The sequence below is a fragment of the Meleagris gallopavo genome, chromosome 8 (genome assembly GCF_905368555.1).
Source record: "Meleagris gallopavo chromosome 8, MGAL_WU_HG_1.1, whole genome shotgun sequence".
In the NCBI taxonomy this organism is placed as follows: Eukaryota; Metazoa; Chordata; class Aves; order Galliformes; family Phasianidae; genus Meleagris; species Meleagris gallopavo.
The window spans coordinates 10964206-10992079 of NC_139411.1; the positions used below are offsets into that span (position 1 = coordinate 10964206).

General features: G+C 45.4%; 1 protein-coding gene across 2 annotated transcripts; it reads right to left on the reverse strand.

Moving 5' to 3' along the window:
• Positions 1 to 25: 25 nt before the first annotated feature.
• SGPL1 (sphingosine-1-phosphate lyase 1) lies at positions 26 to 27813 on the reverse strand. 2 transcript variants are annotated; one of them, XM_085230195.1, is made up of 14 exons: positions 27725 to 27813; positions 21666 to 21831; positions 19725 to 19792; positions 17709 to 17856; positions 16072 to 16151; positions 14474 to 14602; positions 8252 to 8340; positions 7050 to 7155; positions 6457 to 6555; positions 5267 to 5416; positions 4791 to 5029; positions 4254 to 4400; positions 3159 to 3279; positions 26 to 3062 (listed from the first exon to the last, which is right to left on the reverse strand). In XM_085230195.1, the coding sequence occupies exons 1-14, from the start codon at positions 27725 to 27727 to the stop codon at positions 2922 to 2924; spliced, it is 1686 nt and encodes a 561-aa protein (XP_085086321.1). In that variant the 5' UTR covers positions 27728 to 27813; the 3' UTR covers positions 26 to 2921. The 2 variants fall into 2 exon arrangements, with proteins under 2 accessions (XP_085086321.1, XP_010712608.2); XM_010714306.4 differs by lacking the exon at positions 27725 to 27813 and adding an exon at positions 25830 to 25883.
• Positions 27814 to 27874: the final 61 nt, after the last annotated feature.

Here is a 27874-nt window from a genome sequence, read left to right on the forward strand (position 1 = left end):
AAAATAAAAGTTCAACAAGCCTAGGTAGCTCAATGCACCACTTTAATACAAACTAGGCCCATCTTCACCATCTTGTCAGCTATTTCAGCCTACAGTTTTACACTGGCAAACTAGAGCAATACAGAATACTGCCATCAGAGGAACTGATCCCATTCATTCATTAAAAACATCCAGTGCGAGTTTATTGGGCAAGATATTATTGTGTTGTATGCAACCCTTCCACTCTTCTAAGTCATAAGAAAAGTGCAGAGGAAATCCATGGCATGAAGACAGACATCTTTTCTTGGTCCATCACACCGGATATTCTTCAGTCTAGTACCTTATGAGCACCCAACTCCTTCAGGAGTGCTTTGTGCAAGTAACAAATCTAGGGTCTCATTGGAAAACCAGACCAGTAGGAAATCTCACAGGAATTAACAGCTGGGAAGATCCCTCCAGGTCTAAAGCCATATCCAATTCCAGATCAGAATCCAGTCCATACAATTGTTCTTTTTCATATTTTTTTTTTCTTCCTATTAAACAATAACTCAACCTGTTACTCTCAATTTTCACTAAAACCATTTGGCATGACAAAGGAGATGCAGATTACATGTTAGATAACAAGGATGAATAAAGACTACACAGCAGTAAATTACAGTGGCCTGTTCTTGACCACAAAATTACATTTACAATATAGAACAAATACACATTAAACAATTAAACCCACAAATATTACTAGTAGGTGAATCCAGAATAGAGTACAGTGATTTACAAATAACATCTTGAAATACACAGGAAAATATGAAAGGGAGCACTGATCCATCAGATCCATCATCCTCCTTTGGGGGGAAGGCAAGCAGGGAAGAGGAAGGAGTTCCCCTCCTTCACCCCACTCTATTCCTTCCCCATTATCTTTGAAAGCAGGAACAAAAAGACTAGCTCCCTTTTTATGTTTTCCAAATGTTGGTTCAAAGAGAACCATCACAGTAGCCAGACACTTCAGACTCTCTCCACAGTACAGCAAACTCAGAGATGCAGTAATGATCACATTAGCAAGATGTTAACAGAATAAGGAGGTCCAACATAAATGCTAGAGCTGGTAACACCACCAACAGACAATTCAAATGTGATGTTTCCAGAAGAGCTCAGAGTCATGCACAGAGCCATCAACGACAGGCGATAGCCAAAATACTTCATCTCGTAGCACTGAGAATAAACCTGTTAAAAAGCAAGTTATTCTTCCCCACTGGGCAAAAGGCTACACTTGCGTGTGCAGTGGCTGTTAAGAAGCCTCCTCACTCTGCGTAATTATTGTGCAAGTGTGTGCTTGGGCTTGTCAAACCAGTGAGCATCAGGTTAGGGCCAATCAGCCCGCTGTGACAGAGATGCCTTCAGATGCTGTAGTCATGGCACAGTAACTCTCCCAAATGCTGAACCATGCCTGGGAAACTCTATGTAACTTGCAGAAAGCTGAGAGCAGGCACATGGGAAAGCCCTCCAGGAGTAACTCCAGCCCTGTTTAACAACTGGAGAGAATCTAGCTCATCCTTAAGGCAACAACTACCTCACATTGCCCTGTTCCAGTAAAAACAGTGGAGAAAAACAGGAAGGGTGAGACATACGCCCAAAGCTCTGTTACCTCCAACTTACTGCATCCTATCTTCTGCCTTTCGGAACTGTGCCAGCATCCTTGTAATACTGTGAAGGGACTTGGCTCAATAGCACTACTATTCTACCTTATGGGCAAGCATAGTTTACCTGAGGCCAGTCCGCCTTTGAGGTTTTGTTTTCAATATAGTACCATAAGGAAATGGCTGCAGCTAACCTTGCAGTCAACAGCTGACCCCTCAAACCCTCCCTGGCATCCCATAAAAAGCCAGAGAAGCATCAAGGCACAATGGTGAATGCCCTTTTGAGAATGTGCCTTAAAAAGAATCAGTGCAAAGAGCAGAGAAATTACTAATTCCTATTACAAAAGTCACCTTGTTATACTAAAGGACTATGGTTTAAAAAAAGGTCAGCTTTGGTGCCATACATTTGCACATTAAGTCCCCAGCTATCATCAATGCCAGGGCTTGACCGACTCAACTACAGCATTGTGAGATAGTGCAAAACCTTCAAGTTTCAACAGTGAAATCACTGTTTTGCACATCCCTCCAGAACTGTGCAAGGTGCAACAGCACTCTAGGTGGTAAACGCATGTCTTCTACAAGAGGCAAGGAAGCAAAACAGATACTACGTACCTAAGGTTTTCAGTACCATTCAGTTCCTCTCTGTATACCACCCACTGGGTTTCTATTTTTGCTGTTATTCAAAATGGAGAGATTCCAGAAAAGGATTGTGTTGTCCTCCCCTCCCCATCCTTCAATAGATAATGATTGCAGTCAGGTCTCCAGAGAGGATTTTAAAGAGTAACGTGACCATCTTTCCTTTGCATTACATAGATATATAAGGCTTCCAGTACAGTTTGTTAAACGCAGTAGCTGGGAGGAATACTCAAAAGAAAACAGAATTTTCTATTTATTTTCTGCCTTCAACTCCTGGGAAGAGTGAAGCTTTGGAACACAACGTAAGAACTCAAATCTAATGCTTGGCCTGGCTGGACACCAGCTGAATATACGGTCTGAGGAGAAGAAACAGCAAGGAACAAAGAGACATTCAGAATACCTGAGGAATCTGGAGATGTGGAATGGACATTCAGTTCATCATCAGTAATCATGATGTAAATATACAGGGGGAGGAGAAGAAAAGCCTTAGGATTGAAGCTGGGTATGAAAATAATGCAGATTTCAGAGCAGACAAAGATGAGGAACAAAGTTTGACATCAAGCTGCCATCAGACCTGCAACTTTAAGAACAAAGGCTTACTGCAATCTCCTTCCTTAGGAAACCTTTAGAACCACCCCAGTGCTAGCTGGCAAGGCACCAATTGTTGTGCTACAGTCAGTTGTGGCCGGGAGAGCCATTCATGTGCTTTTCACTGCCAGGAACATCCGTGCTGTACAGGCCGTCCAGGTATGCCAGGGAAATCTCTGCTACCAAGCTCCTGTCTGGGATGGACTGGGCCATTCCATAGATGGCTCCCTAAGCAGAGAAGAGGTCATTACATGGGATCATTAACGTCATTCAAGAAACAAGCTCACCCTGCACGCACACACTGATCAGGTTCTGGATCCTTACCATGCCTGTGGTCTTGGCGTTGAGATTCTTCATTATGTCCTCAATGCTGTCTTTGACATCTTTCAGGAACTGCTCAGCCACACCAGGTTTTGTGTGCAACTGCGTGATGCAAAGGTGAATGCTGGGCAGGCAGGGCAGAGAGGAGAGATTAGTCACTTTGTGTATGTCAGCTGCACATTTACACAGCAACTGGCAGCCCCTTCCCTAGCCAGTAACAACTGCCTACCTCCTTAAATTAATATTTCAGTGGTATTAAGGGAAAAGATTATTCATTTCTTTCCACTTATAGATAACCCCTGCAAAATACTTGCTAGAACCAAGCTGCAGGAAGTTCAACTCTTCTTTTGCAAGGTGGCAGCTCCCCTTTCCTTCCTGACATCAGCATAGACAGTTAAAGGTCTGCACTACCTTACTAAGTCAGCTACCTCCCAGCGTGGACGTCAGCACCCGCCAGGAGGAGCAGAGTCACTCACTCACACCTCCAAGCTATTACTTCAGGCTCTCTAGACTCCTCTTCAAATCTACAACTGCAAGTCTAAAATTTTCAGTGCAGCTCCATCTTAGAACATTTGTCCCTCTCACCCACAGAAAGGCAAATTCCACCTATTAAAAAAAAACCAAAAAACAACCAAAAGCAAAACAAAAAACCCAACCAACTTTGACAAACATTTCTTTGACATCAGGCTGGAAACATCACTGAAAATGACTGGCCCGTCACTGCTCTTTCAATTACCTTCCTCTTTAGCGGGCAGGAATAAGATATTTAAAAAACTAACTGAATAAATCTATGTGTACTCACTAGCAGACACGAGATAAAGCCCCATCAATTTACATTTTTCTGCTTGCACTAAGCAGAGATAAATGGAAAGGGAGCCCAGTTATGCTCTCTGCCAGGCTCATTAATATTACTATCGCTGCTATATATGGAGCAATTACAAATATAATTGCTTCTCCATAGAGAAGAAGTCTACATACAATTTATCAGATAACAGACAACACTGTTCAGCAAATTAAGGTGGCCTAAAGACAACTATCTTGCATACCCTGGCAATGCACATTGCTCCTCTGTCTACAACAGCATGACCACAAACTCACCTTGGTGGGAACTGCAAGATGTTCAAGTTCCATCCTTTTGCAGCTAACAAATTAGATAACCGATAAATGTCAAACGTGTCTGAACCAATGGAGAGGACAGACACCTCAGGTTTCCCAAAAATGAAGATGCTGTCAATTTTTCTCAACCTTGAAAGAACATTACAAAGAAATGACTAAGCAGGGTTACAAGGAAATGGCAGGAAGAGGACAGACATTTAGGCTATCTATCTGGGGCCTCAAGGGAAGAGAGGGGAACAGAACAGAGCACATGCCTACCAAAGGAAAGAAGAGAAAGCAGAAGACACTCTTGAAGCAGAGAGTCAGAAGAAACTCTTGGAGCAAAACCAGCTAAATAAAGATGCCAGCACCCCTCCACTCCAGGTCCCTCAACAGTCTGGCACTGGGCAGACAACCTGGGCATAAACAAGTATCTTCTCCTATCACTATCCAGTGGATTCCCGAGTAACACGCAATAGATTCTCTAGGAAAACAACAAAAACCCCAGGAAAAAAAAAAAAAGCTAAGGCACACACGTACTCTGATTCAAGGAAGCGAGCTGTTTTTATGATCCTTTTCGTGGCCTCAACGTAGCCCGATTCCCCCATGTGCATCAGAGTTGCCCAGCACGCAGCTATGATTCCACCAGCCCTGGAGCCTGCTATGGAGGGGGAGGCGTATATGCCCCCTTGCCAGTCGGGTGCCACAAAGTACTGGTAGCTCCTGTACTTCTTGTCGCTGTACAGCACCACAGAGGAACCCTTGGGAGCGTAGCCATACTGCAAGGGGGTAACAAGGCATTAAAAAGCAGCAGGACTCAGCAGCACGGTCAAGCACCTACTACACACCGTTACCACAACCCACTTGCCCACAGGCATGTTGCACAAAGCACCTGAACCCTTGCCCCTGCCCTTCAGCACTCCTCTACATTGCAGGAAACGCCTGGTGCCAAGGACGGCATCAGAAATCGCTCCCCCAGAATGGAAGCATTGGAAGAACTTCTCTCCCATTTTTACCTTGTGGGTATCAGCAGAAATGCTGGTCACACCTTTCACTCGGAAGTCAAACAGGCGTTTCAGAGGGAACCCGGCCTTCTCCATGAAAACAATGAGAAAACCACCTAGGCAGGCATCGACATGGAAGGGGATTTTGTACTTCACTGCAAGCTGCGTGCAAACGAGATTTGAGTGAGTAACGCAATCAGGAAAGAACATGAGTTAGTTGGGGTTTCACACTTGAAAGCATTCTGAACCTTTTCAGAACATCATGCCACCCTCAACCTGTTGAGGACAGGAGACCAGGAAGGACTGGCTACTTGTAGGATGCCTTCTCCAGCCTCTTCTGCATGTTTAGACAGCACCAGCAAGATAAAACCTTTGTATTTGGGCAGCTTGCTGTATTTGACAAAGAGATGAGACAATTTGGTTTGACAGCAGTATCCACGAGAAAGCGTGAGGACATGCTCCAAATGAAAAGAAAGTCAGAAGCCCCGGCTGGTTACATACAACAGAAATAACTGGAACAAGGAAAGTAAAACCAAGAGGCGTGTTTGAACCAAGATCCTGGCCCTTTGATTTCTCCTCACAACACATTCCTCTGACTTTTGCACCAAGCTTGCTATAACCAGTGGGCCTAAATCAAAGCCTTTTTACAAAGTGGACTATTTTGCTGTTATTTCCTTATTTCCTCTCAGATATCAAAGGACAAACCCTTCCGGCTGGTTTCACAGAGAGAGCAGCAAAGCTTTAAGTCACAGGCACAATACTTTCCTTCAGTTAAGCAGGAGTTCACGGCACAGGCTGGGGAGTTCAGAGACAAAGCATGTGCTTGTCACTTTGTCTTGCCACATCACACTGTGTGCAGCAGCCTAAGTCCGAATCCAGCACCACGCAAACAGTTATATGACAATGTCCAGAGGTAACATCTGGCATTTAAAGCCTAACCTCCCACAGAAGTTACTGAGTAAGTGCAAAAAAAAAAAAAAAAAAAAAAAGTAGTCCTGCATTCCTCCTTTCCAGATCATGTCCTGCATATGCTGCTGTTGACTAACAATTGATTTAATGGCAGTAGCACATTCCCACCAATCTGCGTCTCTCATTAGATTCATGGGTTGGGATCCTGGAACACCTCTCTGCTCGCTCTTCTTGTGTAGAACAATGCAAAAGTATTATTGCTACAGCACTTAAAAGCCCCAGGAGCATCCTACCTCTGCCACCTCTTCGATGGGGTCCATAATTCCATGTGGGAACTGGGGAGCAGAACAGACCAACATGGCTGTGTTCTTCGAAATAGCTCTCTTCATTGCCTGAAGATTTAAAGAGAGAAGATGCTCACATTCCATTTACCAAGTGCCACCCTGCCAAAAAAGATAAAAAAAATAAAACATGCAGCGCCTCACCTTAAAATCTAACAGAAAGCCCACAGAAAGCAAAGTGATGAGCTATAAGCATGAGAAGACAGCAGCTGAGTTATTTAACTTATCCACTTGGAAATACTGGAACAGGTTGTTTTGTTTATCCTCACCTGAAACCTGTAACTATTTCCAAAATATGTAAACTATTTCATTCTAAATGAATGACAGAGGACAAAAGAATGGTTTACATCCACTTGTTTCAACCAAAATCTTGTATGCAATGACACTTTTATTCCCACTGTCTTTCCTTGTACCCATGAAGCATAGTTCATCTCTCTCTATCCATTGACTTGCTGGGTAAGTCCTGGGTAAGTAGATTCTTTGCTATCACCTACGTAATGCTAATTTCCCCAGAGAAAGGTGTTCCACACTGACTGGAGTGATACCTGAACATCCACTTCCATAGCCTTGGTCAATGGGATGTGAATCAACTTCATTCCAAAGTAGTGTGCTGCCTTGTCAAACGCTGCATGAGCGCTCACCGGGACCAACCTAGGAAAGTAACATGTCACATACTTTGACTCAGGCAGCATGTAAGTCTTAGCATGAACAGGAGAGTAAAGAGAAAAGAATTCAGCCTGCAGGTATTTCAGTGTTTCTTCCCTTAGGGACAGGTCACAATCAGGACAAGCACATGTTCCGACCAGCACAAGGAAAGACCAGGCGCTATTCTGGATGAAACAATCCAAAGAAAGTCTAATAAAGTTCCAACTGCATTGTCTCCTGTGAATCAGGAGTTCCTACGAAGGTTATCTTCTTGTCGTATCAAACAATATTTTACTGCCTCCAAACCCTCACTCTCCTCAGGAGGGGCACATGACAATACAAAAGCAAGGAGCAACAGAAGTACACTGAAGTAACATAACATTTCATGTCTGCCATCTCCAGTGGCAGTGCCTGAACCGCCTCAGTTAACCTTGTTTTCTGCAGCATCACATCTTCACTGGGGCCTTTAATAGCATACAAAATTGTTAGGAAACGAAAAAAGAGCCACAGGAATTCAGCAGAAGATGAACACCATCATTTTATCTCTCTTTATATGTTCTCTCTCAAGCAATTAACCAGAGAAACATTTTTGATGCACTGTCTAGAAGAAAAAAAAAAGCACATTAGAGAGCAAATCCTCTATTAGAAGTCTAATGATTAGCACAGTTCCTCATTTCAGCACCAATCAATCCCAGAGTTTTCAGGCTAAACCCTCTTTGATCTGAATAAATCAAAACCCTTAAATACTTCAAAGTGCCTTGCAATCTCAGCTCAAGAGGAGCTCAGAGCAGCTATGAGCAGGCTCCGGCTACAGCTGCATGCAGGTATCGCAAAAATACTCTGCATGGTGAAGTTACAACAGCTCCGCAGCCAACATTCACACCTGGCACCCCAGGCTGCTCCAAGGCTCCTGCGCTTCTGCAATTCCCTTCAACACAGGGTTCCCTCCTGCATTCAGGGCCTTCAGAAAGAGATGGACAAGAAAGGGGTGGCAGCAGGCTACGAAATGAAGGAATGCTGGGGTCTAGCGGCCACCTCAGCTCTGAACGACAGCGAGCCACAAGGCCACAAAGAAAAATCCCAGCCACAAAGGATTGCTCACATTTCTGGATGTTTGATGCCTCTCTCATAAGCCAGGTCTCGGTACGCCTTGCAAGCCATCAGAATACTCTCTGTTCCCCCAGATGTCATCTGTTGTGAAGAAAAGAAACAAATAAGGAAAATGACCACTGATATGGATGCTGCAGCAGAGGAAAACAGAAAGCGGGATGCTGCCATAGCATCTCTGCCCAGCAGAGATTGGAGGCAGAAGATGCATAGGACAACTCAGGCTATCAAGGGCACTGAGCAGCTTAAGGTTGTTTTCTGACACCCAGGTTGAAAGTGCATATTTAATTAAATGTTGACTTCTCTGTTCCAAGTTAAACAAAATAAAAGCACAGAAGCCTAATGAGAGGGGACCATACTGCACAGTCGTATCTGACAGAGATGACCACTCCTCATGAAACTACAAGCACATACTTTCTCCCTTGATTACCTGGGCATTATTTATCTGGCTTGCAGATTAATGGTGCCACGCATACAGAAACAAGAAAGTTAAGCCAATCAAAGTACAGCAGAGTTTATTAGGCTTGGAGCAGTGCCACACTGGGGCCCAGAGCCAGCTTGATCTTGGCACTGCTCCTGAGCCAGGAAACCTTCCCAGATCTGGGAGCAGTGCAGAGTGCTGAGCCCTCTCTGCAGAAGCCAGCCAAGGTCCGGTCCTTACAAGGCTGGAGCTTGTAAACCCTCAAGGACCTCAGAAGGAACGTCTGCATCCACACAACCCACTGCCCATGCTGAGCTCACATCCTTCATCCTGTCCTCAGGTGAACAAGGAGTTCTGCATCACAAGATGGAAGAGAGGAAGGTACATGCCAGCTGTTTGACTAAGTTTACTACTGCACACTCAAGAGCTTTCTGCAAATAAATAAATGAAATATAACTTCTTCTAATTGGACAACTGTCTCTCTTCAGCCAACATTTGTGAGTCCTGATGTGCGAGGGACAGAAAAGTGCAAACCTTTCAAAGTGCAATTTGAATCCAGTAAAACGTGAGGTTGGTTTATCAAGCAGCCTGCAGGTGTCAATGCTTCTGTCACTGCTGTGCTGAGGGAGACATACCTTGGGGAGGCCTGGTACCTGAGACAGGGGTACGGGGTTGGGTGAAAGAAAGGCCAGTGTGACAGCACGTATGAAGGACTGCTTTGAGATCCCCAAATCTGCTGAATACTCTGATACTTTTAACACCACACCCCAAGCAAACATAAAAAGCATGCAGTCGCATCTGTATGCCTCGTGACTTCTGCCAGTCTGGGTTTTCTGCTGGTTTTCCCCTGCTGACATCGCTGCGAAACGCCAAAATTCAAGAAAGAAGCGTGACTGTGACAATGACTCAACGTTAAGCACAGAGAAAAGGAACAAAGTTCACAGGCACGAAAAGCAGTCTGCCACATATCTTAACAGGATGCAAGCTAGCAGCAGCTGCCACCACAGGCAGCATGAAAGTCACTGTCTCACCACTGAACATTTCTGCTTTTTTTTTTTTTTCCTTTTTCCTCTCCAGTTTGTAAAGCAACAGCTGTTGTTGAATAAACCTAACGGAGCTTCACACTGGGTAAAGAAATCACTGCATTTGTTGTGCAGCAAATAGATGGCAGAAGAAACACAATGTCCTAAGCATTTTATGGCCTGCGTCATTCACCTCTCAATCCTTGTTATGAAAAGATCTGTAAAGTTGTCAGCTATCATCTTCAGAAAATAACAGCTGGCATAACATGGACTCCCTACTGTGGGGTGGGGGAAGAGGATCAGAATAACCGTATATTTGCAATATAGCTTGCAACACTGCTTACAGCTTTGGAGGGATTGTGAAAACAGTACTGGGCACAATTTGGGTATGTTGGAATTCACAATGCTGAGCAACAGACACCGTGCATGACCACGTGTGCTCCTTATTGAGCAAGCAGCCCTACCTCTATCCTCCCCAAGAAGCAACCTCTGCATCAACAGACTTTTTCCTGTTGCAGTCTTTCCACCAACGCCTTGCCCTTACACACAATGCACATGGCTCACCACCTGCATGCAAATGTTGAGGCACACAGCACAAGGAGGTCAGTGTCCCACTTTGTCACAGATCCAGGACAGATCCTCCTCCCAGGCACCAGCCCAAGCCTGAACCACCATCACAGGACCCACAGCAGCCAGCCAGCATGCAGTGATTCAGCCCACAGCACGTGCAGATGTGTTTTCCCCTCCTCAGAATGAAAGTCCAGAGGCACAAGCAATGCCGTGGGGAGAAGGGCTGGGAGCTGGCATTGCTTTCAGCAGCTTTCCAATCCCACACTATCTGGGGAAGCCAGATGAACCACATGGGAAAAAGCAAACAAACACACTTTCTTTGTTCTCCCTTGTTTTTTTCCAAGTGGGGAGGGGAAGGAGAAAGCACAGGAGAAAAAATATCCCCCCTGCTCTTTAAACTCGTTATGCCCCTCCTACTGCTCACTCCTTCCAAACACCGGCACTCTGGAGCCTCAGCATTAAAACAGCAAGAAGGTACAGTCCCCAAAGCAGGCCTTCTGCCACACCACTGTTAAGATGCCTGACACAGAAGAGCCCTAGCCTTAGCTCGCAGTCACTAGAAAGTTTTGCTTGCAGTTCACCACGTTCATTCAGACCCTGGAGACACACCTGAGCAAAGCTCCCCTGAGGTGAGCTATGTGATGAATAAAATAGTGAGCTACCATTTATTTCTACTGCAGCATTAGAGCCAAAGTGTACCACACCCCATAAGGCCATAGCATAGTGGCAAGCTCGTGTAAAGCCCCTGTAAGCCCACTGCTTGTAAATTCCACCCATTATCTCTCACAAGGTGACCTACTTGTCATCACAGATAAAAGCTGACAGCTCTGCAGAAGGACAAGGCAGAGTCTAAGCCTCCCCAGGACACAGCACTCACATCCCACTGCTCAACTCCTGTGCCAAATGAGCAGGCAGCTCTGTGACCAAGTCTGGAGCCCCCAAATTTGGGAGGAAGAGACAAACCAGCTTCTGTAGGAGGCTTGGGTCTGCATCTTCTGACTCTGGCTCCTCGCCTGTGCTCAGCTGCAAAGCACAAAGAATTCATAGGGAGATTGACATCAGATAGACACATGTGCCCCACACACAATTTTCCTCTGCACTTCATTTAAAATTGCCCCTTCTCTAAGTTAAAAAAAACTACTTTAAAAAAAAAAAAAACAAAAAAAAAACACACAGAGGCTTGCACAAAACCAGTGATTTCCCCATATCAGAGGGGAGATCTTCAGAACCAGCACTGCAAAACAAAGCACCTTGTGAGCAGGAATATATCAGACAAGAAAACATTCTCCTCCCATTCCTCCTGTATGTACTGAGCTTAATTAGTCTTCCCCAATCATGATTAGAACTTCCTGGGAGCCAAAAATCACCAAATTCTGTCTCTTGTGTGACGTGATTAAAAGAAAGAACCAAGTAGTAGCTAGTGACAAATAGGAAGCATCTACTCACTGCTAAAAATGATTGCCTTTAAACACTACTTGAAAACCTGGGCCATCTCTTGGTGCAGCTTACGGCAAACTGCAGGCCTGCACAGCCTCCACATAGGAATTGCTAGCATTTTTATGTTCACATTTAAACTACAGAGACTTACAGCCCCCACACCTCACATAAAGGCATCTCCTGTAAATAATGCAAGCTGCTCACCTAATACAACATTCAGAAACCTGAAACATGTTTCCTTTTAACATCTATATAAGACACCAAATATTTTCCAGGAGAAAGCAGACTGATCTCCAGAGATGCCCTCAGGAAGGCATCCACACACTGCACTGCAGGACTGCGTGGAGATGCCCAGGTTGCAGAGAGCCTTGGGAGCAGCACCAATGCATCAGCTTTTCCCAGACGGAGCTCTGGAGTATTAACACCCAAAAGTGCAATGTGTCATGGAAATTAGAGTACAAAAAGGGAGCTAATTTGACTTACTGAGAAGCTCAAACTTTTCTTCTTTGTCCCCCAAATAGCAAGCACTTCAGAAGCACCAGCTCTGTCTGCCTTCACAGAACTGGATATGTTGGCCCAAGGTTCCTCCACCAGGTCAGTAAATACAGCAGACAGGGACCTGGCAACAGACACTGCTTCTCAGAGTGGTGGTGAAATTCAGAGCAAAAAAGTTCTGAAAAAAAACTTTACAACACTGCAAAACTGAATCAAGCAAAGTAGAAACCTCCCTGGAAAGAACCAGCAGCACAGAATCTCCTGAACAGATCAATTCAACAATAAAGATAACTCACAGCACTACGCCCTGCCTGGCTCAACTCTTTTACAGCTTCACTGGGTACTGGAGCAGAACTGAAGAAGCACAGCCTTGCAGATACAGAAAGAACAGCAGCAGTTTGGAAAAAAACACTCTTTTTAAATGGCTTTGTTGCTGCCCAAACCTCCAGAAATCATTCTGAAATACTAAATCTGTTTAGGGAAGAAGAAAATAATAAGTCCCTGAGCCCAAGTGCCTGAAGAGCATGTGATCCCCTATCTCCTCCACGTCTCTCCAACAGCTGTTAGCTCCACCAGAAACAGGCAGGAAGGCAGAAAGTCCACTGGAGAGACTCCTTTGGACAAGATAATTACAGGGGTACAATTAATCTTTCATTTCCATTCAATCATCCATTCAGCCCTCCCCCAGACCTTACGAATTTGTCTGTTCAACCAGCTAGAACATAGTTTCATGGCAGGCTACACACCTCCTCATTCATTTTGCTTCTGCTTGGCTCCAAGCCGCAGCTCTGCGGCACAGCCCTCTGAAGGGAGGGGAAAAGCAAACAGACAGGGAGAAGTGGGATTCCCAAGAGAACAGCAGAGGTCCCACACAGGCTATAATCACTCAGTGATCATTCTGGAGCAAGTTTTTACCATTCTGAATTTCTCCTCCCATACAATCCTACTTCCCCACAGACGCACTCACAGGGCCAAGGTTGACACTTTTATAATGCAAAGTTAACATAACAAAACCTGAACAAGCAGACTACCACAAGCGAAGTTTTCCAACTGTATAATAAGCAATACAGAGCTATCTACTTGATTTGTATCAATTAACATCTCCACTATTGATAAAGATGACTTTCAACATCTTTAGAGTCAGCCTCTCCCCTCTCTATGGCCAGCCTCAGTTCTGCAGATCAGCAAGGAGAAGAGGTCAAGCTATTCTGAGATGCAAAGAAATGCACTGCTTCTCTAAACCTGAGGGTGGCACAAGGAATACATTCTCAGTCAGCATGTGGAGGGGGTTGAAGAACTCAGAACCCAAGCCAGGTCACAGGGTGCAGCCTCCTGCTATCGAAGGCAATTACACCTTAAATTGCTAGTCACTGCATGATCCAGCTCTGCCTTCAATCCAGCTGGAGTTTGGTCCTAACTACCCCTACCATTCAGCTAATCTAATACTTAACTCTTCAACACAGTAAAGTTTCCAACAGCCAAATTAAGCCCATTCAATGCCAGCTCACCCCATAAACTCTTGTGTTAACACTGCCTTTCCCCACCGATCTTTAGCCTCTGCAGGCCTTCTCCCTCCCCGGCTTATTTACAGACAGCAGTCATATCACACCCAGCCTCTGAAAAATCACATCTGCATGCTTCTCACAAACGGAAATACTTCTCTGCAACTTATCAAGCAGTCTCTGCGTCAGCTGCAACACAACACCACGTTAGGAAATAAGACCTCACTGTCTCAGACACCACAAACAGGGAAAGAATGTGGCCTGAGGAATTCAGACCTCCTATCAGAAAGGCAAACCAAGAGGAAGGAGTGTAAGAAATTATGGCTTATTTTTACAACAATAATTCAGTGTGCAGGTTCATAGCTTTTGTTCTTTGACCGGCTTTCAAAGAAATCAGCATTAAAAGCACGCATTTGGACTCTTGCTATGAGCTCCATTGAGGCTTTAGAACTGGTTTCCACTCCACTATACTGGAAGGTCTCATAAATCTGGGAAGAACAAGTGACAGTACAGTGCCACGCCTGCTTGATCACCAATACCTGGAGCCATTTGCTGGTGATCAGCCAGTCAGCCTTGTCCTCAGTCTCAGCATTCTGGCATGTTCACAAGTTTTCAGCTCAGAGACGAGACCTGAGGGGAGCTACTCAAAGTGACGTTGCCCTGGCACGCACCAGAATCATAAACCAGAATCTCTGCCTCAGATGGATGGCTAGCCCTTCAAGTCAGAAATACCTAAGAGCTCATGGGACACTTGGATACAGGTTACTTACAGCACCACAAGAGCCGGGGCCCCCATGGAAGAGACTACAGGCAATCCTCACTACTTCAGCTTCCATCTTCCTCAAACCAGGGAATATATCTGGATGGAGGGGATTACTCCAGGCAAACTCTTCATACACCTTCAAAAGAGAGACAGAAAGTTAGCTGTGCAGATGAAGCTTTGGATTATCAGCAAGAGGGCCAGATTTAGAAATGCACTACACACACTGTGTATATAAGCAGACTATCTGCAGTATTAACTCCTGCCGCGAGTGCACACCACAAGCTGGGAAGCTATTGCTGGGAAGAAAAGAAAAAATCATCTGTTTTTCTAGGGCATTCTGGTTTCTGGAATGCTTCTATAAGAGCAATATTGCGTGTTGTAAAGGCGGGTCTAATGGTTTAGCTATTTAAATAAGAACACAAACATCTGTTGTTCTTTTGTACTACACCTACACCTGGTGTATGCACACCCTATGACTGCTTTACGCAAAGCAGGCCAGCATATAGTTCCCCAAAATTGCTTTGCAGAACTAGTTTTTGAGTTCACTATTAAAGGGCAATTCCGAAGCAGCCAGAAAAGCACAACTGACCACCCACACCGCAGCAAAAGTGGCTTTGGAAAACAGTATTTCGTGCTCATTCTGCAACTGCAAGCTCACAGGATGAGGCTGGAACAGGCCAGTTCCGACCTCCTGCAGCCACGATCAAAAAGCAACTGCAGGGATGTTGAAAGAAACACTGCAGAATAAGCCAGAGAATAATCAGCACAGACAGAGGGAATGTTTCCACACAGCACTCAATCCAAGGTGACGCTGCTCTAGCAAGGCAGCTCTAAGCTTTATTTTTCCCCAGAAGAAAACAGCAATAGCAACCGCCCAACAGAGCTCATTACAGCTGTTACAAAAGCTGTTCCCAGGAGCAAGAAAGCTAGATTTTCCTTTAGCAAAAACAACTCTTCAAGTAGATACATTGAAAAACAGACCTTAGGGCTGCTTATTTTTTTTCCAACCTTCTCAAAGGGGAAGGTTTCAGACTAGGTAAACAGACCTAACAAAGACTCCACTGAAACATGCCAGTGCCCCATTGTTGTACAATTTGGACTGCACAGCAATGCCAAACACATTTTACAAACATCCTTTTTTGCTTAAATCAAGACCAATTCTGTTTTGCTTACTCAAGCTTTTGCAGACCAAAGTCCCACAGCAACCCAGCAGCAGGAGAGTCAAGGATGCTTTCGCTTCAGCCTACAGCAGTTATATCCATCATAGGGCTTGCTGAAGCTGACCTATGGCCATTTTATGTCAGTACCAGTTTCCAATTCACTTGCACTCAGCTTCTTGCTTTCTTACTCAAAACACCTTATCAGATTGGATCCTACTTATCTCCATTTGTTTTCACAGTGGCCAGCTTTGCAAGCCTCAAATGCTTTGCTAATAAATGCCTTTCTACCTACATTTGCCCTCGGCTCTGTCTTCAGAGTTGGGCTATCTCAGTTTCAGATCTTCCCGCTCATCTTGAAATATGCTGGAACAGCGTTGAGGGTTTCTGGTCACCCTGAAGTCATTTAAAACCTCTAAGATGCCAAGTTAGACTGCTTGCACTTTACCTTCACTAGCAGACGGGTAAGTTTCTCTTCACCGCTGTACACGGTCCCAGACACTTTCCCATCCTCCCAGCGTACATCTCCTGAAAGAGAAGAAAGAAGCACACTGGTTGCAAGCACAGCCATTCTCAGAAAGCACGTGGAAGAGCGCAGAGAAAGCCTCCACAGCAGTTCTGCAGATGAAGATTCTGCTTTTGGGTTTCACTGATGAGTGCAAGCACCATTTTTGTGCCACAGAAGTAGCTTCCTGTGATGCTATGCCTCTGGCATCTTGTGCCCCATAGGCACAGCAAATAACAAATAAAGAATGAATAAAGTGTTAGCACAAACAGCTAGCTGCAGCAAGCAGTTACATTAACATGCTATCCACTGTAATCCCTACTCAGACTCCCCAGACCCCTGTCCACAAAGCTGAGCTCTTGTTGCTCAAGTTAGTCACATCCAAAGAGCGCCCGTCACACTGCTGTAAACTAAGATGGAAAGGCCAAGATTGTATTGCTCAAAACTATGGCGTGGGATGTCTCACTTAAAGGCCTCTGACACATTAACAAACAAGAGCAGGTGGATAGAATAGCATCAGCAGGCACCCTGTGTAACAGCATTTCAACACACTTAACCAGGCTACTTTCCGCTGCCAAACATCCAAGCAAAGCCTTTCCACCTGTCTCTTTGTATTCTCCTGCATAAATCTCAATGGCATCAGCGTCACAAGAGTACACGAAGTGAGCCAAGTCATAGTCCAGCCTTCACTTCCAAGTAGCTTTCATAGAGGGTGGCGAATTTGTAAGAAGCCACAGAAAAAGGGAAGGAAAAAAAAAAGGAACAAAAGCCCGGTGAAGGAAGGGAATAATCACTAAGAGGAATAACACAGACAGAAGACAGATACAGAAAGTTGCACAAACAAAATAAAAGTAGAAAAAGGGAAATCGTTAGATATTCTATAGCAAAATTGTTCCTGTATTCAGAGTAGTGTTCCAGCAGAAAATTCCAAGTATTTCTCAGACTGGGGGTAGCGATAGGCAGTCAGTCACTCACATTTGTTCATTAGAAGTAATAGGTAGGTGAACCGGGGTGGAGACATTTACATCAACCAGCTAACTCAAGCTGAGTTTCAGACACTGCTTTTATGGATTCAAGCCAGAGTGGCCTTGCCTTCCTTAAGTGGCATTTTGAAGGTGCAAACCACTATGATTTCGATTAAGAGAGTCCTGGAAATTCCCTAAAAACACTGCTTGGAAGTTCTTTTTGTTATGAATATTCCATTGGGCTTCACAGAAAACACATTTCTGGTAAAAGTCAAACATCAAGGCAACTGTTCAGAAATGTATTCAAAACTGCATTCAAATAATTCCCTCTGTATTTCTCTTCTTCTCAGCTCTCCCATCACTGATAGCTCTAAACTCCTAGGGAAGAAAGGGAACTTCAATGTAAATACTTGAGTACACTGTTAGAAGATGTAAATACTGACTTTTGTAACTTCCAGAAGGAAAACAGACATAAATTTGTAAATGAAGAACATCAGCAAGGAAATATGTAAGACAAAGCTACGAGCAGGAGTCATTAGATCTCATTTAGCAGAGTAAGCCTAATGTCAGGCCTGTGAAAGGGACCCACCCCTGCTGCAGCAGTCTCAGCCATACCTTTTGAGCTGTACTCTTTCATCTTCTGTAGTACTTCAGGCTGGTCCATGCCTTGTTCTGGCAGCACTTTGATATAATTCTTCTCATCTTTCAGGAAGGATAAACTGGAAGTGACATCATTCAAGGCTTCATCAATCTTCTTTTGAATCTAAACAAGAAAGAAAATCTCTATCAACAAAGGTACTGGCCACATTATAAATTACAGTTGAGTGCGTGTGACGTTGAACTCACTGGCCACTTTCAAACCAGTGAGAGAAAAGGTAGGATCTGTTCTAGCTCTACAACCAAAAAGCATGGCAGAGCTCACAGTTCTCCCTTCCTACCAACCTCTTCCTCCAAAAACAAGCTGTCCTTGTCCAAAACGCCTCCTGAAATGCCCACAGCCATGCACCAGTCTCTAAACAGCACTGGCAACTGCCTAAAGGCATGCTAGATGGCACAGAACAGAACTGTACCAAGTAGCTAGTACAAGAGACTGCAGGGCAGTGCTCAGCTGCATTTAACATAACAGGGCAGACAACACCACCACATTCAAGGAGATTGTACTTTAATGGATACTGACGAACAGTGGGAACTCTGAGTCCTTTCTTTAATAAATGAGACAACAAAGCTTCAGGCAAAAATATTTCACTGTTATCCACTAAGGCTTTTTAAAAATCACAGTCCATAATTTACAGAAGTCTTCAGATTCATTGTATTTTGTACCTTGTCTCATCTGCCAACACATACACAATTTAGAGGCTCATGAAAACTGAAACATGAAAGAAATCTCCCTTATAAACACTGTTACGAGATTTCTTCCTTCTTAATCACACCCCACATCCAGGAGGCCCAGACTCCTTCCCAGAAAGCATTTCAAAGCAGACATTCTTCTGAACAACACAGGTGTTGGAATATTATCAGCTTTAAAGACTTTTGGACATTGGAATGCCTCAAAGTCAAGGCCTCCTTTCAGCAACTGATAGGTTATCAGGTTAACAAAGAGCGGGAAGAGCACACAGATAGGGCACAGCATGAGTCCTCTGGCACAGGAGAGCTTAACATTACTCAGCTCTGAGAAGATAAACCTGGACAAAACAGAATACAAGGGGCCAAGAAGGTGTCCTTTCCTAACAGGCAGACAACAAACAGGGGACAACTAACACTTAGTTCATCTGACCAGCCAGAAAGTAAAACTGGGGCACAACATGAAAAGAAGGAGAGATGTTACTCCCTTACAGAAGGCTGAAGGAGAAACCTGATAGCTGCAACCATAGCAAGGTCAAAAGGAAAAGGTTGCTCTTTACTACTTCCATCTGATAAAGTCACCCACAACAGAGCTGGCACCCTCATGCTGTCCCAACTGATTCAATGTGTAAATCTGTCTAACACCAAAAAGAATGGGTAGGCATCATTGACTAGGAAAATAAAAACCAACAACCTGAGTATTTCTTGATGATTAAGTCATGACGTGCTAAAACATGCTGACATCCGTAGTTTCAAGTTTTTATGTAAAAAACATCTTCCAAACACTAAAGTCCATCTCATCTTAATGATTACAGTTACAGCAACTTCTGATATCTTTGTGCTATAAAGCTGTTGCTAACAGATATCTGAGCTCAAAAGACATGGACAGCCATCTGAAAAAGATTTCTCTTTCCACATTGCACAACAGACACCTGCCTATCTCACACTTGAGATACTCAAGAACAAGACACTGTTTCAGAAGAACACACAAGTTCATTCGTGTCCCCTTCTTCCACCAATCAAGCAATTCTCTTGACATCTAGCAAAGAAGAAACACCACTGGAAAATTCTGCTTCTGGACTCACTGATACTTGGTTAAGTGGTACCTCCAATTTATAAGTGCAATATTACTACAAAAAGACCAGGCAGAGATTATGCCTTTCATTAAACCAGGTAGTGGCATCAGTATCCTTGCGTCATTATGATTACAGGAACAAAAGACAGCAAAGACACAGAAAACACAGCTTTGCAGGCTCAAATAACATTGCAATAAGTTGTTCAAATACTTACTATAGCCCCAACAAATGGCATTTTTCTCAACAGTCTGAAGAACTGTTTTTTAGTTCGGGATGTTAAACCTGAAAGGGAAAAGTCATAAGTTGAGCTTATATTAAGAAACAAAAAAACAGTTTCAGAGCACAGTAATTCCACTGCAACTCACCACACAGGCTTAGTATTTATGATCCAGGCTAAAATAAGGCAGTCACAAAGGGGATATGGTGAGAGAGAATCATATCAGAAAGCAGACACAGGTCAGGCTGCAGAAGGAACTGGTTTGCCCAACAGCAGTTACCTATGGGAACCAACTATTTCACTCATTTTCTTAATTTACTGCTAGGGCTGCTGAGTAAAGTCATGCCAACTGTGAAGAGTAAAATCTTTTCAACCGAGGCGTACGAAAGGACAGCACCTACTTGAATGGGAATTTACACCCACACATGGAGTTTTACAAAGGAAGGGAGGTTAGGATTTGCTAAAGGCAAGATCTCCAGCAAAAAGGCAAAGACTTTTTTAAAGTATTTTCTGCATCTTCAAACCAGAATAGAACTGCAACGTGCAAACACTCAGCAACGTGAGACAAGCTCCCAGGCCCCAGCAGGATGAACTGAGCTGGAATGCAACAAGTATTCCTCAGGGTTCGTCCATCCAACACAGGAGGGAAATACACCACCACAGCCCAAATAGCGAAATGAGAAAAGCCACTGATGACAAACACCAGAAAACTCCTGGGGTAGCTTCAAAGGCAGGAATGCAAGCAGGATGACAGAGATGGTTTACAGCCACCAAAAATGCCTTTCGAGTCATTTGGACATTTCAATCAAGCACTGGCAGTTAAAGGACACTTTCAGCAGGAAGGAGTAAATCAGCTTAAAAAAAAAAAAAAGTAGTCAACAATTTTAAAACTTCACAATCTTATCTATAGCACTAGACTGGCCCATTATTTTCCATTTTATATATGCTTCTATCTATTTTGAGAAGCTAAAGGAGGACAGCAATTGCAACTTGGCAGACTCTAGAGCAAATATTTGTTAGCACTCTGAAAATAACACTTCTGTGTACAGACCATTTAATTAAGAATTTCCACACTGAGGGAAAAAAAAGCACAACTGTAGACTCTTGAAAAAAATCAGACAGCCTTATTAGATTTCCTAACCATTAGTAAATATTTTTAAAACATTGTGCAACAATACAAATTTTAGACAAGAAGTTAGCATGACCCTACACTGAGCTAAAGCTTTGCGTTCCCAGCGCTCAGTTATTGAGAAGTAGGCACCAAGTTAAAAACTGGGCTATTTTTAAAAAGCTGTCACTACAGCATAACCCTACAGCCCATGGGATTGGCAAAGCACCTTGCTCTGCTCTGGGGGCAAGGCAGCTCTCCTGACCATCACATAGGCAGAGCAGACTGCAGGTTCATCAAGAGGTCCTACAGAAGAGCTGTCAGCACAGCAATCACAAAGCAGAAAGAGGCTAGACCACACACAATTACCTTGAATATCCTGAGGATGAAACATATTCCCAACATCACATCAAATTTCCCTCCTCTGGAAGGGAAGCAATTGAAAGCAAGTACTACCCAAGCACCTGGCTACAGTGTATGGATATATATATAAGCTCCAAAGAACCTGAATCAAATTCCCCAGGTTTTGAGCCGGAGAGCACTGTCAAATAAGTGAGGTAGCCAGAAGCTCACAGGAGCCCAAAGGAAGGGAAGGAGATGGGGGCACATTCCAGGCTGGCCTGCCACACCCTCTACAGGAATGGGGACGTTCCATTGATTAGACAGGACTCATCCTTAATTTGGAAAAGGGTTTTGTTAATCCTCACTGACAGCAGAAGGCATGTTTTAACAAATGCTCGCTCTCATTCCATCCTTTTCCCTCCACTACATGAGAACAACTGCATCCCCTTCCCTCCCCATACACGGCAAACCCCACGCCAAGTACTTACTCTCGGACTGGAAGAGGAAGCCATGCAGCCATACAGTTAGAAGTGTGGAGGAAATTGTCAGCCCAACCAGCTGCCAGGGCTCCAGTCCATCACAGCGGGCGTTCACGAAGCTCGTCACTTTCTCCCAGTACATCTGGAGGATCTCCTTGTAGGGAGTGATGGCATCCTATGCAAAGGGAACCACAGACGCTGAGAAAAGCTCAAACAGACACACACACACACACACACACACAAACACAGCAGCAGAAATGCTTTGACGACACAACTCTCTTCCATGTAAGTTGAGTAAAGAGGTGCTTTTCAGCAAACAGACCTCCCACTTTCCTTAACTCCTGAACAGAACACATAGATGCCAATGAATTCCAACCAAAAGCCACTGATAGATGTGTAAGTCTCAAGGTCCCAAGTCAACATCAGCAGATCATACCATGGCCCTGGGGAAACAGTTGTGTCAAATCACAATGTTATTTTTCCAAGGAACTGTTTGCCCAAGTGAAAGCTAAACTGCCACCGCTCAGCAGGTACCACCAAAACAGGGCTATTTGAGTACCTAAGGCTGGACATTTAAAGATGAGAGTATTCAGCAACACTTCAAGCTTAAGAAGTGATAATCATATTCCATACAAAGGAAGGATGGCAGAGACAAACACTACTGGGGGGGAAAAAAACCAACACAACAAAACATAACCCATATAACCAGAAAACTGTGATGCAATCGTAATTACAATGTTAAGCTAGTAACTACTGTCAGGACAGAGCTCAAGAACCTATTCCACAGTTTCAAAGCATGCAGTCTTCGTGAATCTCAGAAGTAGCGATGGGGACAACAGAAAGTTCTCAATGGGAAAGTATCACTTCCCCAGCACAGGGCGTCTTTACAGAAATTCTCAGCACAAGGATGCAGAGCTGTAGGAGCAGGTCCAGAGGAGGGCCACAAAGATGATCAAAGGGCTGGAGCACCTCTCCTGTGAAGAAAAGTTGAAGGACCTGGGCTTGTTCAGCTCAGAGAAAAGAAAACTCCTCATTGAGGTCTTCCAGTACTTGAGAGCTTACAAGCAGGAGGGAGATCAACTTTTTACATGATCTGATAGTGATAAGACAAGGGGGAATGTCTTTAAACTAAAAGAAGGGAGATTTAGGTTAGATGTTAGGAAGAAATTTTCTACTCAGAGGGTGGTGAGGCACTGGCACAGCTGCCCAGAGCTGCCCATCTCTGGAGGGATTCAAGACCAGATTGGATGGGGCCCTGGGCAGCCTGACCTGTGGTTGGCAACCTTGCCTATGGCAAGGGGTTGGAACCAGATGGTCTTTAAGGTCTCTTCTAACCTAAGGCATTCTATGATACCACGATCCCAACAAAGTTGGAGAGATTACAAACAGCCTAAAAAAAAGCCAAGAGCTTCCAAACAGTCAAAGGAGAAAGTACTTACATAAAAATACTAACGAGCAATCACTACACAGGAAAAGCAATAAAATATGTATAATACAAGAGAATTTAAAAAACAAAAAAAAAAACCAAAACAAAAACAAATAAAAACAAAATACTTAAGCATCCCAAATATAAGGCTAGAAACTTCCAGCAAACCAACAGTGCCAAGGCATCACAGAGAAGCAATATCATTCCCACCCCAACACAGGCAGGAGGAAACAGAATGAGCAGGACTAAACCAGGTGTCTGGCAAGAGGAACAGCCCTCAGCTACGAGAAGCCAAATTAGCACCCATATGCCTGGCACAGAGCAGTTTCCAAATGCCCCAGCCACTTCAGCCCAAAAAGCAGCCAGCCACATAAACCACTGCCATTAAGTAGTGTCGGGGTTAGCGCCCAGTCCTTCAACTCCGGCACCACAAAGATGACTTAATCCACAGATTTAGGGCACTTTTCAACTAACCAAAGGCACTTCTCAAGTTTCATCAAGTTTGCACAATTTTCTCAGCAAAGCCCCTGGAAAGGAGTGCTTAACCAGCAAGGACAGCATTGGTCCACCGCCTGAGAGCTCACGTCTGGATTGCAGCCAGTGCTGGAAGTGCATTTACACGTGTGGAAACTGAGCCATTAATGCACTGGTGCCTCCAGAACAGTTGTTAAGCAGTGGTAAGAAAACCCTACTGTATCAGATACACAGCAGGATGTGGGTTTTCTCTTGACAGTGGAATATTCTGTAAGATTCATGCCCAAAATGACAAGGGAATGCAACATTAGACAGAAGTTATTCATGTCAATGGCCAAGTTAAAAATGATATCTGGCAAGACATTCATCTCACTCTTGGAGAAAACTCTTGACAGAAGTTGCCAAATCCACGTTTTGATGTCAAACCACATGCTCTCCACTGAAATCCGTAGTCAGCAGCACATCAGCATTCCATAAGAAAGGGAGGAAAAAATAAGTCAGCGTTCCAGATTCAGCCCAGCTGCACAGCTTCAATGGCAAGTCCTGCTGCCCAGCACAGGGGTGAGCAAATCCAAGGGTCTCTCCTTTCCAAAAGCCCTCAACCCAGTGCCTGAGGCTGCCCATGCGGGCTGCTCCAGTCTGAACTCGCTACAGAAGCAAAGCATGGATGGGATGTCCGCAACCTGTGATGCAGCATTACAGCTATTCCTGTACAGCAGCATTTCTTCACTGACATGATCAGGAAAAAAAAAAAAAAAAAAGAAAAGAAAAAAAAGGGCAGCACAGGTGCGTAATGAAGACATCACAGCTGAATGAGCAACACATGCACGTTGCCCCATCTCTGTTTCTGCAGTTCAGAAGACTGGTTAGCTATGCAACGCAATTTCTCAGCTCCTTGATAAACTGCATGCTGAGTATTTTCAAAGCGTCTGTTTGCCCCAAAGTATCTACTAAGATATGAGACCTCTGGTCTATCAATTACTCATAATACTGATGGTACCACTCAGACATACCCTGTGTCTTCATTACACTCAGCGATGTGCAAAGACATTGCTCCCTCTCTTAGAGAAAGCAGGCAGGGGAAACAAACGGCCTACATTTAGCCCCACTGGAAGATTTATTTTTAATTGTCAGAGCATTAAGACAAACCCAGGTATTGGATATAATACTAACTGTCCCCATTAGGGCTTGCAGTATTCATCTGTACTGACACTAATGCACTCAGCAACCCAAGCAGTTTACATGCTGAATTTTTAGCTACATTGATTAGGAATACATCCTTAGGACTTGACTTCTAAAAGCCATTAGCCAGCTGAACTGTCCCAGGGATACAGCACTCACATCACGACAAAAGGGGACAAATGAACTGCAGCAATGCTCCTCTGCCCCAGAACGTAGGAAAGAAGGAAGGGGAAAATTGCCAAAGCTTGCTACAGCAGATTTGGTAGTTTTGCTGGAACAGCACTTCCTCTGCTGCAGGTTTAAGCCTAAAAGATAAAAAAGATAAAGGCAATATACTGGAGAACCTTGCACTGCTGGTAAAGTGCCTTCCCTTTCTGACACCACAAAGTGCAAGCACTGAAAAGTTTACCCGTGCAAAGAGTGGAAAAAAGGTTTATCAGGAGAATCTTCCCTGCCCAGGAGAGCACTGAAAGTGGAATAGAGAGTAAAAGCGGCTTTTAAAGACTAGTTTATTTTAAGTAGTGGCACGAATCTTAGAATCACTGTGTAAGGAGGTACTGCTAAGATCAAACCACATCCTCAGTTTTCACCCCAGTCTATACATTCCCCAGCCATTTGTCTAAAAGCACAGCACTTGTTGCTCAGCCTAAAACAAACCAGCCTCTTGGGCACCCGGCACCTCCAGCCCCTGCACACAGAGCCCAGCACTTGCAAGAAAAGCAGTAGCTGGGTGGCAGAGGTTGTCTCCCGCGGACCACAGACAGCCCAGCCAGATAGCCAACCCAGAAATCCCAAACCCTAACGCAGGGTCTGTTGTCTGTCCTTGCTGACAGGGCTGATGAGCGAGGTGATGGCGCACAACTCATCACAGCACAAATTATGGAGCAGGGAGGCTGCTCGCTGACATGGGACACAGACACTGCTGTGGCAACGAGAGCGTGAGCTGCTACACGACTGGTTCTCCCAACACAGCCAGCTCGCTGAGGTCCCAATGAAAAACAAGCTGAAGAACAGCAGTTTGCTTATTTATCATCTGCCTAAAGAGGAGGAAGACTGCAATTAGCTGTGCCTGCACAAGAGGCACGTCTGACCTGTACGATGACACGGGACAAGCTCTGCTGTGGTGCCATTGGTCTCACAGCCTACTTCCTGCCACGGAGTTGGAGGGTTGAGCAATGCCCTGGCTCGCCAAGGGTGCACTGTTTTGGTTTGTGCTTCCAGCCCTCGTGAGCATGACAAATACCTTTACATAAGCGCTAGGCATGGAATATTTGTTAGTCAACTCCTAATTACAGCCCGAGTTGTGGCCTGCACGCTGCCCATCCCCAGGGACCTGGGGCCATGCAGTGATAATAGACAGGATCTCACCAAAATTAAGACTCACACATCTTTAGACGTGCAGGCTGAACTCTGAAAGAAAATCAAGGCCAGGTCATGCTTATTGCAGAGTCTTCTCTGCTGCATTTTTTCCCCACCACTACCACGCTAGAAGTCTTTTTCCTCCAGCATTTCTTTTGCTGTACACAGCACATGCAAAATGAACGGCAGGCACACAAACCCACCAGCCCCAGGAGTTCACAGGGAGTTCTCAGTGGCGGGCTAATTATAGCACAAAAACAAACAGGCAGCAGCCCGGAGCGAGGCCGGCAGCACCCCGGGGCTCCACACAGAGGGGAACGTAAAGCTATCAACACAAGGATGGGAAAAGGCCGATCCCAGGCTCAAAAAATGCGCAGTTCTGTGAGAGCCCAAAGGGCTTTCAAAATGAGGTTAGGTTTCAGATTTCACGTGGGGGCGAGGGAAAAACCACAAAGAGCAGTTATTGTACAAAGCCTAACAGATGCTCCCCTCAGCAAGCTAAGAAACCAAACTGCCTGAGAAGCAAGTACTTAGCCCAAAAAATACACAGTGCACCTCTCGTTCCCTTTGCTCGCTACAACAAATGGATCTATAAAGCCTCTGCACACATCCAGGCATGCTCCAGACAGCACAGCTCTCTGAGGGCCTGGATGCACTCACTGCACACCCTGTGTGAACCCATTACAGCTCTCCCTGGGGTTGCGGCTTCAGGCTCCTGCAATGCTTTCTTCTTCTCCCAGCATCCAGGAGGACACAATCAGCACTCTGCTCTGCGCTGGGACTCATCCAGACACATTTTGCTGCTTGGCACACACTCAGATGCAGGTCACACAGTGCTTTCTGCATGCCTTCTGGAGAACAAAATGGGCATTGATCTGAAACATTCTGCAAGCAGCTCGCAGAGATAGCACTGCAAGAAGGAAGGGGACAGGCTCTTTAGCAGGGTCTGCCGTGACAGGATGAGGAGAATTGGTTTCAAGCTGGAAGAGGAGAGGTTTAGAATGGATAGAAGGACAAAGCTTTTGTTTTTGTAAGAGCTGTGAAGCCCAGGTTGCTCAGCGAGGCGGTGCACGTCCCATCCTCGGAGACACCCAAGGTCAGCTGGACGGGGCTACGAGCACCTGTAGGCGTCCTGTTCATTGCAGGGGGTCGGACCGGATGGCCTTTGAGGGTCCCTGGGAGCTACGACGGCAAAGGAAACAGCTCGCAGCACATCAAACACTTCCGAGAGACGGCGGCCCGCGAATTTCTAAGAAACATCAATCTCTTCTGCAGAAAGGAAGCCGCCGCTGCCCGGGCACCGCTCGCAGGGCGGAGAGCTGCGCTCAGGAGACCAGAAGGGACGGGCAAAGCCGGGCAGAGAGCAGCCCCGGCCGCACGAGGGGAGGGCGCACACAACAGCCGCCGCCACGGGACGGCACCGGGCTGCCCCGGCGCCCGCAGCACCCTCCCCTCGCCCCGCAAGGCCTGCGGCCGGCCGCACGGCACCCGGAGCCGCGCCTAGAGAAGCCGGGCTGAGGGCCCTGTTGCCGGCCGGCCGAGCTCCGGAGGCCGCGTGCATCCGCACGCCGCTTTGTCCCCGCGCGCCCCGCGCCCTCCCGTCCGCCGCGCTGCCTCCACCGCTTACCATCGCCGCCGCTGCCGTCTCGGCCGCCGCCGCGCTGCGCCCCGAGCCGGCCCCGCCCCGCCCTCAGCACAGCGCGCCCCCTGCAGGCCGCGCCCTGCCATTAAAGCCTGAGCGGCGCCGCGGCCCTCTTAAGTTCCGGAAAGCTTGGAA